Source organism: Magnolia sinica, chromosome 1 (genome assembly GCF_029962835.1).
Source record: "Magnolia sinica isolate HGM2019 chromosome 1, MsV1, whole genome shotgun sequence".
In the NCBI taxonomy this organism is placed as follows: Eukaryota; Viridiplantae; Streptophyta; class Magnoliopsida; order Magnoliales; family Magnoliaceae; genus Magnolia; species Magnolia sinica.
The window spans coordinates 13,159,710-13,180,919 of record NC_080573.1 but is presented as its reverse complement, the minus strand read 5'-3'; the positions used below and the strand labels follow the sequence as shown (position 1 = coordinate 13,180,919).

The following is a 21,210-nucleotide window of genomic DNA, read 5'->3' as shown; positions in this document are numbered from 1 at the left end:
TGGGTCACACCATAAGAAACTATGCTGATGATGTCCATCATGGAAACCTTTCTTAAGCTTTATGTGATGTTTATTTGCCATATAACCGGTTCATAACACAAATATTGGCTTGATCTGAAACTTGAACGGCTCCTAAATTTTATTTAATGGTGGACGTTTAATCCCTACTACAGGGTTTACTTGAGCCTTTGACATACTCATTTTTTAATGCATGTCTTGAAATGATATGAAAAAATGAATGGACGGTGTGGATAAACTAATAAATCACGGTGAGCCTTCCAGGGCCCCCGACTGTTACGAGCAAGGGGCAGGCAAGGGTAGTACGCAATCTGCGTCCTCGACCCTTCTGATCGGCTGGGTAGAAGGTTGGTAGTACGGACGCAGATTGCGTCTTACCCCCGCCCGGACGGTATCCGGCCGAGCAGGGCTCTGTGGCGCCCACCCTGATGTAGGTATTTTATCCGCGACGTTCAACCGCTTTTTTTTAGATTATTTTAAGTTATGAATAAAAAAAATGAGGCAGGTATAAGGATTAAGTGGATCACAACAAAGGAAGCTACACTGATAATGACACCAACCGTTGAAACCCTTCAGAGGGTCATGTAGACGTTGGATGAAGTGAAAACACATATCAACTCGATCCGAGACTTCTCCTCCCAAGAAGTTTTCAATAGTGGAAGTTCAATTCTCACTTTGTCCTTGGGCTTGTCTATTTTTTGGCTCATATGGTAAAATTATCCGAAAAAAGTGTCGAACGGCGTGGATAAAACACTTACAACACCATGGGTCTACCGAGTCCGGGCGGGGGTTGGACACAATCCTCGTCCTGGTAGTACCCAGTCTGTGGTGTGTTCCGCTTGAACTTCCTATATGACTTATTTTTGGGCTAATGCCTTAAAATGTTCTCCTAGGTGTGGACATAACACGTGGGTACCACAGAACTTGGTGACGTCAACAAGGTGGTGTGTGACGCACCACGCAATCTAATCCGTTTCCTCTAATCAAGACCCACATTATTTTATTGGTGGCACACGTCCAAGGCACCCTACGAGCTGGGTCCTTACTCTTGCTCCGGTGGTAGACTCTTCAGGAGTTTCAACACCCGGTGAAGGGTTCGACCCATAAGTGGTGAAATTCCACTACGGCGTGAGTGTACAGGGGTGTGTGTGCGTGTTTAAAAAATAAAAAATAAATAAAAATACCCTACGTGCTGATCTGTGACAGGTATGGAAATGGAATCCACCGTGTCTTGGCTTCGCCCCAGACATGTGGACCCCATGCTCGAATCAGATCTGTCCATTCATGAGATAACCGACATTGTACGGTGAATTTACAGCTCTGTCTGTAATTTCCAACGGCCCAGCTTCATCGCCCACTTGATTGACTGGACCACGCTAATTTTTGCGCAAGATAGAGGCCCGTTCCCCATTCAATGAACAGTCCGATCATTACACCACCCACGACCGCCACGTGTTTCTCCAAGTAGTTACGGCCAGGGCTAAAATTACAACAGACTATATCTTCGCGGGCTCATGACATGCTCAAGTAATGCTAAGCCACGTAAAAAACTTAGGTAAAAAAAAGAAGATCCAAACCGTTGGTAAATCGGGCCCCACAGATTAGATTCTTGACCCCAAAATTTAGACTGATATGACTATGAATTGAAATCAAATAATGCAAAAGAAATAAACGATAAAAATAAATCATCCAATGTTATGAACTCAATTAATTATAATTTTAGGTCTAGTGTTCAAAAAGAAATCCAAAAACTGGGCCTGACCTGATGAACGGACTAGATTCCAAAATACTTCTCCCAAGTGACCACACGTGAGTCACGAGTTGAAGAAAAAGTAAACTCGCTCGAGTAAATCAGCATTTTTCCGTGCACACAACCCAACCCCAACAGACGCGGCCCCATTTCGTGTCCCTTTCCCGAAATCCAAAAAGAGCAAAAGCACAAAAGAAAAACAAATGAAAGAAAATCCCATTCGGACACGAAAAAACAGAACAAAACAAAGGCAACGAAACCCAAAGACAAAGCAGTAGAAGAAGAAGAAGAAGAAGACCGGTAAAAGACTCTCTCTCTCTTCTCGATGGCAACCCTACCACAGCAACACCCACAACAAAAACAACCACAACCGTTGTCCTCACTCCCAACCATCCGACTTGAAGACTACGCCCACAGCCCAGCTCATCTGGCCGTCGCTCTAGGCGACCACAGTCGCCTCTCCCGCCTCCTCTCAACCCTCCCACGACTCGCTGACTCGTCCCACCTACTCAACGAGTCCGACTCGCTGCACCAGGAGCAACTCGCTGACCGCATCTCCTCCGTCATCGACCGCCGCGACGTACCCTACCGCGAAACACCCCTTCATCTTGCGGTCCGCCTCAACGACATCGCGGCCGTCCGTTCACTGTCCTCGGCTGGCGCGGACATCTCCCTCCAGAACTCGTCCGGATGGAACCCCCTACAGGAGGCTATCTGTAACCGACGGTCGGATATCGCCCGGGCACTGCTCCGGGCTCACCACCGGGCTGCGTGGCTCAAATGGCGACGCCGCGTGCCGCGGCTCATCTCAGCCCTCCGTCGCATGCGGGACTTCTACATAGAGATCTCGTTCCACTTCGAGAGCTCCCTTCTACCGTTCGTCGGACGGATCGCCCCGTCCGACACCTACCGCATCTGGAAGCGGGATGGCGATCTCCGTGCCGACACGTCCCTCGCTGGATTCGACGGCCTCAAGATCCACCGCGCCGATCAGAGCTTCATCTTCCTCAGTGATCAGAACCCTTCCCTCAGTCTCCAGTCCGGCTCCCTCCTTGTCCTCAACCGCAACGAGCGTAAGATCTTCGACGCGTTCGAGAACGCCGGAATGCCGTTGTCGGAGTCCGATGAGGAAGGAGTAGCGTCGCAGACGAGCGTTTACCGTCCAGGCATGGACGTGACCAGAGCAGAGCTCGTTGCGAGGACAAACTGGCGGAGGCAGGACAAGACTGAGAGCGTCGGGGAGTGGAAAGCTAGGGTTTATGACATCCACAACGTCGAATTCAGCTTCCGCACTCGGAAAGTTGCAGCACAGGATATCCACGATGACAGCTCCAGCAATGGCCATCATCGGCAGCAGGTGATGCCGTTGGTGTTTCAGGAAGATTCGGATGATGGGTTCCTCGTGGCGGAAAACCCCAATTTCGATTTAGGGCTTTCTTCTTCTCAGCGTCGGAATAGTAGTTTTGAGAAGGGGGATTACTGTTATAATCATAATGGGAAAATTAGGGAAGATAGGGAGTGGGCATCGGTCGGTCGGAAGAGCGTTGATATTCCATCAATGACAACACGGCCCGGTTTGGAGGACCGCGGCGGGAGGATTCCAGATGGGAAGAAATCAGGGAAGAAGGTGGCAGTTGGGGCCAGCAAGGAAAGTGAGTATGTGAAGAGTCTGAGGCCGACGGTTTGGTTGACAGAGCAGTTCCCATTGAAGACTGAGGAGATATTGCCATTGCTTGATATCCTTGCGAATAAGGTGAAGGCAGTCCGTCGTTTGAGAGAGTTGCTCACAACCAAATTCCCACCTGGAGCTTTTCCGGTGAAGGTATGGACAGTCTTTGATTATTTAAGATTGATTATAGTAAAATTTCACCCTTTTTTTTTTCTCACTAAAATGGTGCATTACTTGATTAAATAGTGATAGGATTTAACGACAACGGACTTTCTTTTGCTCGTTGAATGGCTGTTCTTTCACATTGAAATGTTGTTTGTGTTCTTTTACATTGAATTGTTGTTTGCTACTCGATTAGATGATGCAAGATTCAACCGCAATGATTGGATCACTATCTTATTCTATTTGTGCAGATTTGATCAACATTGATAGGATTCACCCATAATGAACTTCATTGTAATTTGAATTGCTATTTCTAATTCTTTGCTGTAACTTGATCAGATGGATGGTAGGTTTCGCCCGCAGTGAAGTTCCATTAGCACAGCTTTATCATCCTAATGGGATTCACCACCCATACTTGAAACATCATTTCGAATTCAGTTGTTATTTTTCAGTTTGGGCACCTTGATTTATGATTCACCTGTAGCAAACATCCACATTGGTTCTGTGTTTTCTTTCCAATTTGTGCAGGGTGATTGGACAATGATAAGAATCACCCGTAACTCACTATCATTCCCATTGAATCTTTCTTTTATCAAAGACTGTTATTTGAACTGGTGATAATAGGAGATAGATTCAACCTTAGCAAATTTTCACACTGGATCACTGTTTTACATGTTTAGTCCAGATTTCTCGGACAGTGATAAGATAGATTTCAGCTACAATGAACTTCCTTTCAATCTGATATGGTTCACCGGTAGCGGACCTTGATCATGGTTTTTGAATTGCTGCAGATCGCTATTCCTGTCGTTCCTACTGTAAGGGTTGTGGTTACATTCACCAAGTTTGTAGATCTTCAACCACAGTTCTTCACCCCGATGTCTAGCCCCAGACACCTGCAAGATATTCCAGAGGAGCACTTGTTTGCAGCTTCTCGATCGAAATCTATAAACCCACAATCTCAGCCATTGGATCCTTTCACCATTCCTAGTGATTATTCTTGGACTAGCATTGATGACAAGAGCAGGAAGATGAAGAAATCCAAGTCCAAGAAGGGAGGGAAGTAAGATGGAAGGGTGTTGTATACTGACTTATCTTTTTCTTCTCTCTGTGTAACATGTGACAATATGGTGTGTGCATGCGATCTGGAGCGCTCATCAGGTGGGGCCATCTACGAATATGCCCTGTCCCAAGAATCATTCTATCTAGTCCACAAGTATGGTTAATGTGGACTGCTGATTCTTGCACTTGTGGCCCACCTAATGGGCGGACTGGCCTCATATATGTGCTAAGGTGTGATCAAGATAGGACCCACCTGATGAGTGGCCTCGATATCACATACAAACATGGCAAGTTGGCACATGGGCCACTAGGAATGCTCTCAATCTCATGAGTGGCAGAGCTTCTTGGGTTATATATAGAAAAGGATGTTAACAGGTTTTACTGAATGCTGAAATGACAGAATCCCTTTTCCTTTTGCTCTTTGGAATACTGGGCCCCACCATGGGTGGACCATCCCCAAAAGTCCATCAGATTGGAAGGTCCCTACCCACTAATCTTGGGAGTTTTTTCAGTTGAATGTCTCTATATTTCTCTTATTAGTGGTCACTTTTAGGCAACAAATTGGAAGGTTATGATTGGCTCATTGACCAGATTTTCAGGTCGTAATCTACCTGCGGCAGGCCCCCAAACAGACAAGTGGTCTGGATCACTGAACAATGGGCCCCATTCAAGCAATGAATGTTAATGACTCATTAACATTCATTGCTTGGAGACTGGGTCTTTGAGAAGAAGAAAAAGAAAAAGAAAGGTGCTTATAACAAGGAAAGTGACAGATTCCTTTGGGGATGTTGTCATGAATGATGGCTGCCTATGGATATGATTGTTTATAGCTAATGTTATACTATGTTGGCTTATTCTATTGTAGGAGTTTTTAAGGTTGTAGGAGCCTATGTTGGTGTTTGATGACGTATTTTCTCCAACTGGGAGGACCAGAGCATATGCATATACCAAATAGAAGTGCCCAACTAATTGGACGGGCGCAGACATGCGAGATCCTAGCCGTCCATCAGGTGGTGGATGTCACGTGGCTCAAAAATCTATATGGCCTACTTGGGGGACAAAAATGGATGGCTAGAGATAACCTGGTACATGGGCCAGCCTTATATTTAGTTTAGGACATGGCACATGTGGAATGCTTGATGTGCATGCTTCGATTCCGGGCTGCAAACTAGGGGCAGTGGTGATCTTGCTTTGGGTAGGCCAAAGGCCTGAGAATCCAGCATATCCGTTGATGAAGTGGGCCACACATGCACAAAGAAATAGACAATTTGTACATGTGGGGGAGAACATGTGCAAACGAAGTATCGGGCTAAAATGAGTTGAGCCCAAGACCCGTCCCTAAGCCTGTGGGTTGGGCTTGGCTCTGGTCCATAGCCAGGAAGACCGGCTGGCCTACTGGCCCATGGCCACTCCTAGCAGACAGCATTCATCTTGGGAACAGTCATAGACGGACGGATCATGGGAGCCTTAATATGAAAATTTTTCTCATCTGGGCCTGGACCCCACCATCTTTATTGGTGGGGCCCGCGATGATGTGGTTCCTCACCCCACCAGCCTCTAAAATCAGTCTCAAGCTGATGACCCACCAATGAAAATTATGGTACGTCCCCCCAATAAATCTGCTTTGGTGTCCACCCAACCGCATACAATGGAGAGGAGCACTAACACCTAACCTCATAAAAATGTGCCCCTTTTCATACCATATTAATACCTAACATCATAAAAATCTGACATTTTCATACCACAAGAATAGATATTTCAAATGGGGCCCACTCTGGTCAATGCGACTCCTGAATACCTTACACGTGGCATATGGGAAGGGTCCTACTTGCCGGTTTCATGCCAACCGTCCATTTGAAGCCCAATGGCAGGCAATTGATTTCGACGGCCATCGCAAAACCATCTCTACTACATGTCACCAGGAACTGAGCGCTTCATGTTCTACTCAGAAAACAAAAAAAATAAATCATGATAGTCCAAAATCAGGTAGGCTACACCATAAGAAACGGTTGGGATGGATCGTCCCCTTATCACTTGTGTAGGGCCCACCATGGACTTTATATGCCATCCAATCCATTCAGGATGAAAAGACTATCCAGCAGTCACAGTATTCCAGAACTCGGGGGTGCCATACCACAGCAACAGGTGCGGATGCACTGTAGCAAACCTCCCAAAAGAAAAAATTTCAGCCGCTCATTCTCGTACTGAATCAATTTCGATTGTAGGTTAAATGGAAAAAATTCCCAAGATTAGTGGGCCAAGTTGAGGTTTTCTCCATATGATCTGTCAATGGTGGGACCCAACAGACCAATGGTCTCGATTACTTAGACCTATTTCTCCAGAAAAATCAATTTGTGGGGGCATTTGGAGCAGCCTGGGAAACATAACTGCCTCAGACATCCAACACATTCTACTTACGGAATGATCACATTCGTTCAAACGTATGTTAATTACCATAGAATTAAACTGTGTGGGGCCACCTTGTGATGTGTTTATAGAATCCAAACCGTGAATCTGGTGCAGCTCCTCATGTTCACCTTCCAAACCAAAAATCACGCCAATCCAATAGTCAGGTGGTACACACCACAGGGGGCAATGTAAAATCACGCCACCGAAATATATATTCATGTGTTCGACCCACCTGAGTTTTCTAAATGAGCTGATGTTAGGTGTGTCCTTCTTCCTGGTGGGGCACACCTGATGAATGGGTTGGATGGACTCTTCATGTGGACCTCCGAACGAAATCCACCATGACGCTGCTCCAATCATCAGGTGGCCACACGTAAGTTGAATGTGGAAAACTAGCCCCTGTCTAACCACCCATTTGTTACCGCATCTGCCAAATCATTATCATGTGATCAATAATCAAAATTTTAAAGTATTTATTACAGAAAATTACAAAATGCGTTGAAAACTGATAAAGGCTGTTTCAAGTCGAACCACGCTTAGGCCTTGCAATCATCACAGGCCAGGCCTGGGCCCATTTGTTTTGAACCATCATGCCATTAGGCTGAACCAGGGCTAAAGTTTTAGTAGCCCACCCCAAACTCAGCCTGTTGTTAGCCCTAGTAGTGGTGCTCCTAGTCTGAGCTGTTAGACACCACTCGATAATGAAAGTTAAAAAATCATTTCAACTTTGAATTTTTTTTTTTTTAAGGTTAAAAATGAATTGTGATTTTTTTAAGTAATTAATTTTTTTAATTATTTTTTTTTAAATTATAAAATTATTTAATTAGAAAAAATGGAGTTGAATTGGATTTGGAGTTGACCCACAAAATTAATTTTTGAAGGGGTTTTTCAGTCACTGCAAACATGAGATACTGGGAATTGCACACTATCCCATGGCCACAACATATCAAAACAAATGCATAGTTACAAAAAAGATAGACGGAAAAAAAAAAAAGGCATTAATTTGCAATTCAACTCCAAATAATTCTTAGATATTCCGAAGATTGTGGCCCACTTGAAGAGTGAAGTTAGAATATCTAAGAATTATTTCCAATCTCATCAAAAGCTCAGATGTCACACGTGTGGAGGTGGGAGCACACCACCTAAAATATTATTGAGCTGAGCTACTGCCATGAGCTTTAGGATAGAACCTCTGAAGAATGCACAACTTCTGCATTGCTAAGAAGGGAAACTTGGATAACGGCCTATTTCTCTCTAATGTTACCTAGACCCGGCTATAATGTCATACATTAACGTAAAACAAACGGTTCAAATTGAATAATTCTAACATTTGATTTGTGGACACTTGTTTTCTGTAATAGGACCATAAAAATATCAACCAATCTGGTAGTTAGATAATCAAATAAGTGTCATCATTAGTCTGTCATACATTTAAATTGCAATCCATAATTTGGCCACCTCATTATGAATTACGAATGGGTACAATTTCTTAGTGCCTGTGTATCATCATCACACACTACCAAATTACCAAAACTTCCCCCATAAGTTAAATCTACTTGTGAGAATTAGGGTTGTGAATGGACTAGGTCAGGCCAAGCAAATTCAAAGTTTGCATAGGCATGGCCGAACAAGTCTAAAATCTGACCCGGCCTATAAACAACCCTAATAAGAATGGTTTAGGCTGCATTTGGAAGTGACTATATTCACACAGAATAGCCATGGCCCTCAGCTCTTCTCTTTGAAGAGTCGAGCTTACTTACCATTTCAAGGGCAATCCTTCCACTCAATGTGGGCTGGAGTTTCCACACTTTCCAAACAAAAATTCAATTTTAAAAATTTAAGGCTGCCACGGTTTAAAGCGGGTGCAATCCAAAAACCTCATTGAACTTCAACTTAGTATTGTATCATGTATCATAACAGTATGCATTCAAATATGTGTACCAAACGTAATCCGCCGCACCCTTTGAAATTGGATTGCCAATCAAATCCAATTTCAAATTTATAGTCGGGATTGTCTAAATCATTGGACGCAATCCAAATGACTCATTGCATGTATCACAATAGTAAGCACATAAGAAAATAACTAATAAATGACTCTCAGCATACATGTACTAATGGTACAATGATGAGTGAATTTTGATTGAATTAGGATGTATCAACACAGTCTATGTATGATATCATATCAGTTATTGGAATGCTTCGCATTAGAAATAGAAAATGACTAGTAAATCATTCCCCCCAAGCTCAACTCCAAAAAAAAAAAACTCGAAACATGGTTCCTCAACAATCCGAATGACAAAAGAGACGCCTGCAAAACCATTCACCACAGTAAAGATTGACGAGAAGAATAAAACAAGTAAGCCGAATAGTGGAACAATGGTTTCACAAAAGCTCTTCTTGCCTGACCTGCTCTTGTCACCCATTTATCTAAGAAGTGCTTGATGATAGGAAAAAGAGCAGCAACAAATGGAAACTGCTTAAAAAAATCGACTAGACTAAGATTCAATGTCCAACAATGGACTTGATATGAGCAATTGTTTGGAGAGGGGACATTGGCAAGTCAATCCAAATGGAAAAAAGTGGGGAAAATCTAAAGAGATTGTTGTACAGCCTAGATGGGTGGGCCCGTAGGATTTGGCGGTATCTATAAACACTTGACGACCTTCACACAGAGTTGAAGATGGATAGTCTATGTCCAGCAGTCCGCCCAAACACTACGTGAGCAGAGATGATTTGATTACCCTTCTGATTTTATGATTAAGATAGATCTTGGATTGCGATTAATAATTTAGATCATATAGGGTGGGCCTGATGGACAAAATGATATTATTTATCCCTCCTTATTTTTCTCTATGGGAAACTCTCTCTGTTCGGAATGCAATTAATGAGAGCAACCCTCCTCTTTATAAAGAGAGAGTAGCAAAGATAAGAGTTTGGTGGTGAAAAAGTATATACTTATCACATCTAATCTCTCAACATATCTCAATGCTTTTCGAGTTTAAAATTCAGCTTTAAATTCAGAGAGTATTGAAAGATGAATTTAGGAGGGAAAAACACAGAAGACCCATCTACTAGTGATTGCCCACAAGTGAGCCCAATGGGCCTATATTCAACATCTCTTACTCAATCACGTTGTGAGATGAACATAATTAGATTGTTCATCTAGCTCGACTCATTATTACCAAAAATAAAATAAAAATTATCATAAGAATTAGAGGCGTGAAATTGACTGGAATACTATTGTCATCTAACATATGTTTAAGTACCAAGTGACTACCTAACTACACTCAATAACCCAACCTTGTAATGCATGTCATAGTTTGGATAGCCGCACCAATTGGAGTTGACTCCAACCTATAATACCCAACAACACGTACTTATCCAACTTAGTGAGTTTATTTAAAAAACTTAGTTTTTTACAAACATCAATTTAAATGCTTTTAAAGTAATAATTTTATACATGTACTTTTCGAAAAAATATATTTTTGTAAAAATTTATCAAAAATATAAATTTTCAAATGAGTATTAATACTTGTAAAAATTTAGTGTAGTTGTCATGGGTCTCATGTTGATATGTAATTTGCAATCGACTAAGCTCATTTTCTAATGTAACCAAGTTTGAACAATAAGGACTTTCGTTATTATACACTAAAGTAGTGACACTAAATCTCATCTTCCTGTACATAAGAAGAGAGTAACTGAGGACACAAAGAATCACCTATGAAAATAATTACTAGCATGAAGTAGTGATTAAATCAAATCAAAGCAATATGTATATACTAGATCTCTATACACGGCTACAATCTACACCATAAAATAAACCATACTAAGTATATTTATATACGTTGAGTTTATAATATATAGGTTACCACATGTGAGACCTGACTCGAGTTCGCATGTGTGCATGTGTGTGTAAGTATGCATTCCGACCACCTTGGTCTCGCGGTCCTACCGGTCGAGTCTCGGCGACCCGTGACACTTGGTTGTGTTTGCGGTCATCCGTAAGTCTAGTCATGAAGACCTGACTCAGATCGAGCTGAGACCTATGCCATTGCGACCGCTTCGTCGTTGTGGTTCCGACGCCGTGTCTTGTGTGTCCATCCGGCATGTAGATCATAAGTTGTGTATTTCATTTTCTTAGCCCTTGATCATGATCATGTGACCCACCTAGGGGTGGTGTGCATGAATTTCTAGGTAGGTCCCATCTCTTGGAACTATCTCCAACACACACTACACACACACACACACACACACACACTACCTAGGCCCTATCCCTACACCACCCATCCTCAAAAAACCACCCACTAGTCTAAAAAGTCTACTAACCCTACAACATTGTTTCTAACTCCCTATTGCTATGATTGCTCATCTCTATCCAAGGCAATAGAGAGATGATTGCTTGCCTTGAAATCCCCTTTCTCTCTTTTTACCTTTCATTTCTCTCTCTCCCTCTCTCTCTCTCCCTCTCTCTTCTCTTCTTCTCCAGCAACTTTTCACCCATTTTTCAGCCCTTCATCCTCCCTTCTATCCCATAATTCAGCCCTTGGTCTAGCATCTTAACCATTAAACCTCTTTCCTTGGAGCTTGAAGACCATCTTAGAGGTGTTTGCTTGAAGACTTTGTAAGTGGGTGTGCATGTAATTGCAAATTCAGATTTCTTCCATTTTTTTACTTGTTCTTTCATTTTTCTTTCATATTGAATCTTGTGGGGCCCATAAAATGATGGTGGTGGCCCCCAAGATTTCATGGATGGGGCTCATAGCCCATCTTACTTGCATGCATGTTCCATGCAAGGGGCCATTCTTCATGGACCCCTGCATAGTTTTTTTTCTCTTTGATCTTATATCTCCACCATGGATCTCAAGTAGAAATCCTATGATCATATATCTCCACCATAGATCTCAAGTAGAAATCCTATGATCATGTAGATCTTGTAAATCTTGTGATAGTGGAATGTGTGTGCATGAGTGATGAGGGGAAGGGCCTCAATGTGGTGGAGACCCTTTCCTTGTGGTCAAATCCTTATTTTTTCTTTGTTGATAAACTTCTTATTATGAGTGTGTGGCCCACCTTATGGACCACAAATATCCAGACCATCCATGGAGGGTGGACGTTAGAGCCCCCTAATCCACCTATATGGGGCACATGCAAGGGGTATTTTGTAATGGAAAGGGTCTACATGTTTGTGGGGCACACCGGGGTGGTCCATACCATGATTTTCTTAGATTAAATCCCCTTTTAAATAGTGTTTATATTTATTATTTTCAGTTATATGTTGCTATCCAGAATTGTCTAGACAGATTTTTAGGTCATCTTGAGGCCAGATTTTTGGACATTTGGAGTGGTGTTTGGTCCCATATAATATGTTTCTTGAAGGTCTGGACCCCACCTATAAGCATGCCAAATTTCAGCCCCATCTGACTCCATTTGGTTATCCAAAAGGGTGGGCCAAGAGCGGTGGTCAGCCTGATTTTCTGTTGTGCAGTCCAACAATGTAGATTGTTGTAAACTAAAATTCATAAATTATTTTGATGATGGTGGGCCACTTTTATGGACTCCATCCTGTTGTATACCTGATGAGGAACTTTGGGTCCAAATTTTAGGAATTTTGGAGGCCCAAAAGCCCACCCATTGGATGGCCCAAATTCAGGCCAGTCACATTCTAACAATACTTCACACTGGACAGATTGTTTTATTTAAATTAATTAAAATATTTATAGAAGTACAAAAATTTTAAAATTTTGTGGAAGTGTGTTCCACTCATGTTAGGACCCATCTACCAAATTTCAGGCCCAATGAACTGCTGTACACACCATGGCGAGGGCCAGACTGGCCCACCACGTTGGGACGTCCAGGTCTGTCCAATTTTTCTGGACAGACTGTTTTATTTAAATTAATTAAAATACTTTAAAAAATTTAAAAATCTTGAAATTTTGTGGGGGTGTGGCCCACATATGGAAGTGTCACTCCACAAAAGTTCAGATCCAACAAACATTTAAGCTGGCCGTGGTGTGGCTGGGAGTGGCCCCCTAGGCAAGGACTCTCAGGCTGGGGCGTCCAGCCTTGGCTGGCCCTCAAGCCTACCTTGTGGGCCCACCTAGATGTGTTGTATATCGCACCACATTTGAGGATCTTAGAGAGAATAATTTACACCTTTAGTCCCTTAAATGTTGGGCTTAATAAATGCACTTTTGAGGCCCACCACAATTGGATTCAATTGGGTCCATGAATGTAGCTAGTTGTTGAACTTTTTAAGCCCAATTGGGCTGGAACTTTCTGGATAGGCCCATTGAAATCTTGGGCCATTTTTACCATCCTATTGTATTGGGCTAATGGGCCAGATTACACATGTAAATGGTCCCTTGGTTGCCCACCAAATCAACTTTATACTTGGGCCAAGTTGTAGGCCCAATATTACTTGACTAAGAGCATGACATTTGCCTATGTGGTTTGAGAAATGGGCTGCCCACTAGGCCACCACAATATAAGGGATTAGTGGCCTTTATGTTTGGCCCTAACCTTTCCCCTATGGGCCTATAGTGGTATATATGGGTTGGGTTATGTGTATTTCCCTTGGACCCATATTTTGGGTAGGCCTTGGGCTGCCTTTCTGAAACCCAACATGAGTGTATGTGGTATGATTATGGCTGCTCATTTCTTATTTCTAATGTTGCGTGGGCTTTGGGCCTTGATCCGTGATTAATTAGAGATGAGCTACCTCTTGAGGACCAACTGTGGTTGGATGTCCACATTGGTGGCCCTAAGCTAGGTCCATGGGCTTCTGTGAGTGGTTAAAGGCCCACCATAGACCCTTGTTAGGCCCGTTTTATCTATTTAGGCCCATACCATTGTTCTCCTTAGTCTCGTGGGCTACCCCAGGTAAATGGGCCCCCACTAGAGGTTGTATTCCTTATGAAGAATTGGTTAAGTACCTAGACCCTTCATAGTTAGGTAGAGAGTTCATCTTCACCTCATTGGCACCCCTAATCATCTTTATTGCCCACTCTCATACGCATCATATGCATGCTTGGTTGAGGTATGATTGGCCATGGTTGTGCCATTGTGTAGGACATGTTGGTATCTCCCCGAGGGGTGGAGTTTTTTCCTCTGAAGCGCGTTGGATGCTTGGGATTAATACATGAGTGATTATGTGATTCATGCATCCAGCATTTGCATAGCATGTGGATATCCGCCCTTGCCTCCACAAGGATATTAGTAGATGACTGCATGTGTGGACACCGAAAATATTAGTTGAGCATACCGGGTGCATAGGATGCCCATGGCTGAAATTCTCAAAACTTCCATGGTACCAAGGATCTGCTCCAACAACGTGACCGGGTGGAATACATGAGCGCACGAGGGCCTTATACCGTTAAACCGCGACTCTCACTGTCGTGTAGTCAGTTGGATAGGGGTGTGGCCTTACCTGCCTGGAGTGAGGAGACATTGCTAGGCTGAGTCTGACAAGCTCGTAAATGGGTCTGCTACCATCAGGCTTTGTTGGTGATTAGCTGTCCACAGGCAGGTAAGGAGGTCTCTTACATTCGTTTGACTGTGCGGGATCTATAGAGCGGCAGTCATTGAGCAGTGTAATGGACCCCGGTGATTTTCTTATGATTGAAAATGTACTTGACTTGTGGTTTGGATATGAGCACTGGCATTACTTGCATCGCATTAACATTGGTTGTACAAGCCCCTTCATGCATTGCCTTGGTATAGTGTTCAATACTCATTGCATCATATTCATGGTAAGCCTGGGTAAAGCTAGTGATATTCTCATTAATCATACTTCTCTCCTTGTATCTCCTACTACTCTTCTGTGCACCATTATCACACACCTACACCACCCTCTAAGCTTCTATAAGCTTATGCACGATTGATGCATGTAGGAGATTCTAGCAGGCGTCGTAGCAGCAGAGCGTGGAGTAGAGCTGAGCATTTGAGGACTCCAGTGTTGCTGACCTTTCTCTCTTTTCCTTTTTATCTCATATATGTCCTTTTGGACCTTATGGATGATTGTAAAAGTTCAAATTGATAGTGGATTTTGCGATGTGTGCCTTTGTTATTCTCAGATGTACTTGCTTAAATCTTGGGTATGCTCGCATCAGAAATGATCATACTGTTATGAAAATTCTCCTTCTAGGATCCCAGGATCGGAACTTGCCTCAGGAGCTAAGAATAGGGTATTATGGAGGCTGTTGCGGCCAGAACTGGCCATCGAATTCCTTGTGAGTCCGGTTACTGAGTCTAGGGCGTGACACCACACAAGATATGACTCATCTCATCTTCAAGACATGACTTTTAATCGGGACATAACATTAATTGAATAAAAGAATAATTGAGTGATATGTTATTTCAACTTTGATTAATTTCATCTTAAAATCAAATGCACATATAATATCTCATCACTCGTATCATCATCATCATTTATTCTTCAAATGGATGGCAATTCACACCTAAACATATGGACATCATATTGATTGTACCTCTCTTGTACATTTAGAGTTGATTTACTTGTGCAAGTGGACAACCAGCTTGTCAACAATGATAGAGATCTGTCAATATCTTAAGGTAAATACTAATAATCAACCTATCTAATTAATAACAATGTTCAATAGTAAACAATGAATATATATTTATATATAAAAGGTAAATGATGCATTATATAAGTATATAACTTCATCACTCATGCTCTTATCAATCCTTTTTATCTAACGTGAATATGGAATAGGTTTCTAGCTATAGGTTTTGTCACAGGATATGTTAATATCTTTGTAGTGAAAACATAGCTTAAGATAATCTTTTTAACTCTTAATTAATCACGAACGTAATGATACTTAATCTCAATATGCTCATACTTATGGCGGTGTTTAGAGTCTTTCACCAAGTTAATGGTAGAGGTTATTGTTTATCCTCAATGATATGGACTCACAGATGTCGGTACAATACTAATACCTTATAAGAATTTCTAAATCCATACACACTCCTGAACCGCAACATCATGTGTAATGTATTCGGCTTTCATAAATGAAAGGACTATAAATGTCTATTTTTGCTCTACCAAAAGATGGCACCTCCTAGCAAGAGTACAACATGTAGTTGACTTTCCTCATTCAGATCATTACCCTAATTGGCATTTGAAAATCCTTAAAACTTGAGATTTGTGCCTTCATAACACACATCAATCAATTTATCCATCTGAGATAGTGGAATATATGTTTGATGGTTGCTAATGAGATTGTTCCAAGTTACTCTGGTAATGACCTACTGCATGATCAATATCCGATTTAATGCAAAGTATGGCATACATTAAAGTACCTATTGTACTTGAATAACTTACCATAGACATACCTGATTTCTAAACTTCAATCTAAGGAAATAACTTCCTATTAGTTTGGTATTTTTTCCATAGGATTTTATTTTTTATTTTTATCTTGAATCACTTTAAGATTTTTGTATGTGGGTAGCTTAAGTCAATCCTACAAATCTCTTAGGTACTCTCTGATGATCGTTACTTCAAAAATAAAGTTGACGTCACCAAGATCTTTCGTATCAATGTTTATAATATTTAATCGTCATCAATAATTATATTTCATTACCAGCTTACAAGATATCGTATACATAAAAAGATAATATCATAAAAGACATTTCAGACCATTTTACATATACACAATGATCTTCTTGATTCATTATAAATCCAAATGTGACAATTGATAAGTGGAACCTTATGTACCACTGCCTTGAACATTGCTTCAACCCATAAATAGATTTCAAAAAGTTAAAAAAAAATGTATTTTTTTAACCCATATATCTTATGGGTTGTTGCATGTATTTTTCTTTTAAATCATTATTTAAGAATACTATCTTTATATCTATCTGATACAACTCTAAGTTTAGACGTGTGATAATGGACAAGATTATGAAAATCGAGAAGAATTTCGCAACTGGTGAAAAAATCTCCTTGTAATTAACATATTTAATATGGGTGAAGCATTAACAAGTAATTGTGCTTTATACTTGTTTACTGCACTATATGCTTTTTTTTAATTTTGAGTATTCATTTATTCTCGATTATTAATTTTTCACTAGAAAGCAATTTAAATATAAAAAAAAATCCTTTCAAATTTTAAAAGGATTGTTCACTTTAAAAATTTTCCATATATATTGTAATTGTGAGTATTCATTTATTCCATATCAGCAATTTTGAGTATTTAGTCTAGAGCCTATAGAAAGATTCTTAAAAGTATTTATTATATGAGACTATTAAGAAAATACATATTTGTAAGAAGTACATCTCCTTAGAATGTAGTAGAGAAATTAGTATATGCATTAATTAATCTAATCATGTCTAACAATACCATGCTCCTTATCTTTTCAACTCCATTTTGCCATGAAGTATAAGCCATGTGTATTGTCAGACGATGCCAACACTTTCATAGTATGATTTGAATGCTTCAGACATATACTTGTCACATCTATTACAAGTAAAGATTTTAGTATTTTTCATATAGCCGATTTGCTACTTTAACCTTGCATTTGAGACAACAGTCATAGTGCCTCAAATTTATATAAGATTAGATATATATATATCCATAACTCAAGTAATCATCAATAAAAGTAGCAAGGTATTTGCGTCTAGTTTTGATGAATACATTTAGGGGCCTGCAAATGTTTAAATAAAGTATCACTAATAGGCCCTTAGTCCTAATCTCTTTGAAAAATATGTTTAAATATTTTTCTGGATGCAGTATTCACAAATGACACGTTATGGATAAGGAACCTAATAAATCAAAACAAACTAATCTTATCATATGATCATTTCCAATGTAGCCTAAACTCACATGTTATTTTATACATTCAAATATAATCGACTCATTTGACATAATAAATAAAGTAAGAGGTACAATATCACTATTTATGTTTAAAATAAATAATTTTCAAATTATATTTCTCAATGCATAAATGAAGTTATTGAGTCTTAAAAACTCTGGTTCCAAAAAATAAATGTCAAAACTAGCTCCTAATAATCTACAAACAAAAATCAAACTCCAACACATGCACAGTGGATAAAAAATACCACTAAGAATTATTGTTCATCTCATGTGCATGCAAAGACACTAAATGTCAGACCCTAATATATATTTAGCATTGTTGTTCCCCATGTACACATTGTAGCTCATCTTAGCTCCAAGTCAAAATTCCTCAAGCCTTTTGCAATCTCGTGCCACATACTTTATTACGTTTTATTAAAAAATATCAATTGAAAATATTTTTTAAAAAAACTATTTACAAAAAATATATTCAATGACATAAGAATTATCATTTTTTTTTTATTAACACGATGATGGACAAGATAGCCGGTGTTTTTATAAACAAAGTTGATTACGTTGGATGTTTTCTTCTTCTTTTTTTCTTTATTTTTCATTCATGTTTAAGAGTAAGCATCACAAGCTTATTTTCTAATTGATCTTTTTTGCATTCTTATGGCCGTCTTCTAGTAACATTCTACTTGTAGGATTACTGTTAGGACTTTGGATTCATCTTAAAACTTACATACTGAATGGTTATAAAAGTCTTTGAATATTGTTTATTGTAGTTCAGATCATTTTCATTGAGGACCATGACTCAAAACAAGAAATAGTGGATAAAAAGTACCACTAAGAATTATTGTTCACCTCACGTGCATGCAAAGACAATAAATGTCAGCCCCCAATATATATTTAGCGTCGTTATTCTCCATATATACCTTGTAGCTCCCCTTAGGGCCTGTTTGATTTTTCAGGTAAGAGATAATTACCTGATAAATGGGTAATAATTACTTGCTATGTAATTACCGCATCGTTTCTTACGTTGACGTTAACGACTTAACTTTTCGGCGCTAGAACCGAGGATGGCTACCAAATGAATGTAGGGCCCACTGTGATGTATGTGATGTATCAACACCGTTCATCCTATATGTCAGCCTCATTTAGGGTATGAACCCAAAAATGAGGCAGATCCAAAGTCCCAGTGGACCACACCACAGGAAACAGTGGAAATTGGATGCTTACCGTATAAAAATTTATGTGACCCTCAGAAGTTTTAGATGAAGCTGATATTTGTGTTTACCCCTTATCAATGTTTTTATGACTTCATGAACAGGTTAGATGACAAATAAGCATTAATGTGGGCCCAATAAATAAAATAACTTTCAATGGTGGACGTTTAAGGCCATTGTTTCCTATGGTATGGGCCACTTGAGTGTTGCATCTGTCTCAATTTTGGACTTAGGCCCTAAAATCTTCTAATAAAACAGATGGACGGTGTAGATATGTCATGCACATCACAGTGGGGTCCACAAATTTAAGTAAGCTTTTTTGGACCAATTTTCGAGACGAAAATACATTTGAAATTTCAAACCGAGTGAAAAGGTAATAATGACCTTTTTCAAGGGTATTTTCATAATATACAAAAATCAAACAGGCCGTTAGCTACAAGTCAAAATTCCTCAAGTCTTTTGTAATCTCGTGCCACATACTTTATTGTGTCTCATTAGATAGTATTAATTGAAAATATTTTTAAAAAAAAACTATTTGCAAAAAATATATCCAATGATATTAGAATTATCATTTTTTTTATTAGCACGATGATGGACATTAGCACAATGATGGACAAAGTGGCCAATGTTTTCATAAACAAAGTCGATTACGTTATATGTTTTCTTCTTCTTTTTTCCTTTATTTTTCATTCGTGTTTAGGAGTAAGCATCACAAGCTTCTCTTCTAATTGATCTTTTTTGCATTCTTATGGCCTTCTTCTAGTAACATTCTACTTGAAGGATTACTGCTAGGACTGTGGCTTCATCTCAAAACTTACATACCAAATGGTTATAAAAGTCTTTGAATGTTGTTTGTTGTAGTTCAAATCATTTTGATTTGGGACTATGACTCAAACAAAAAACAGTACATGGCAATAATCTTCTTATTTTCCATAAAAATACACCCAATATTCTTAAGGTTGCCTATAATTTACTTTATTTATTTATTTTTTATATGATCATTGTTTGAACAACCGACTAACATCATGCACTCTTGAAACTCTAGCTTCATTGCCCTAATATTTGCATCCAACAAATATGTACATATTTACTAGTGCATCCCAAATTACCTTAACAGATCTCATACACTTCATAAGTATGAACTTCTCGTGCATGGTGGTTATGAATACATTACGAGCTAAGTGATTCTGCTTACACCACTTATCGTAATGTTTCATCGCAACCCTATGTTTTGTGAAGTTGTCATTTTCAACTAATATTGGTTCATCTTCAACTTTATTTAAAAATATATAAATTATCATCATCATTTCAAAGGTGTCTCATGGGTGGAACTAATTTTTATAATTATTATTGTCAAATTTCTCACTAGTAAATTGTTGTGCGATTAACACGTTAGTAGCCATCTCTACATTATATAAATATTATTACTTAGCTATGATCAATAGGTATTAATACTAATCATTAACATTTTTACACATTATATAAATTTTGTAATTACAAAAGTGATTAATCAAATCTTTAATGAGGTTTGAAATACCACGTGCCTAGAGTAAGCGGTACAAAGCAATGAAATTCTCAAAATAAGATAAAGAAGATATTTTGCAATCGTCTATTTGTATAACTTATAGAACTCTTCATCATGAATGTAAACACAATTTGGTAGTAAAGACGAACTCTCACTTGGATTATGTGTAACCTTAATAATAAGGATTAACTAGCATTACATTTTCAAGTTTCTAATGATTAAAATAGCAATAATCTAAGCTAATCAAGCTAATTATAATACTGATAATTGTTTACAATAAGAATTGATGAATAGTAAATGCTAATAATACTTATTAAACTAATCATCATCATCGATGATGGATTCGATCATCAATGTTGACGGTCATGATTGATGATGGATCTAATCATTATCGTTGATCATCACCGTTGATGATAGATCCTGTAAGACCCGTACCTTAGACCGTAAAATTCCGTAGGCTTCCGCAATCCTCTCGGTCGAATTCCGGTAACTCTCGACCTGTATACGATGTTTGCGCGTGATCTTAAGCCAAGTCCTGCATATCAGAGTCGACTCGACTCGAAACTTGTACTTTAGCGACC

General features: G+C 39.6%; 1 protein-coding gene across 1 annotated transcript; it reads left to right on the top strand.

Annotated features, from left to right (window-relative positions):
* Positions 1 to 1,977: 1,977 nt before the first annotated feature.
* LOC131240323 (uncharacterized) lies at positions 1,978 to 4,706 on the top strand. Its single transcript, XM_058238458.1, has 2 exons — positions 1,978 to 3,590; positions 4,391 to 4,706. The coding sequence occupies exons 1-2, from the start codon at positions 2,094 to 2,096 to the stop codon at positions 4,661 to 4,663; spliced, it is 1,770 nt and encodes a 589-aa protein (XP_058094441.1). The 5' UTR covers positions 1,978 to 2,093; the 3' UTR covers positions 4,664 to 4,706.
* The last annotated feature ends 16,504 nt before the right edge of the window (positions 4,707 to 21,210 follow it).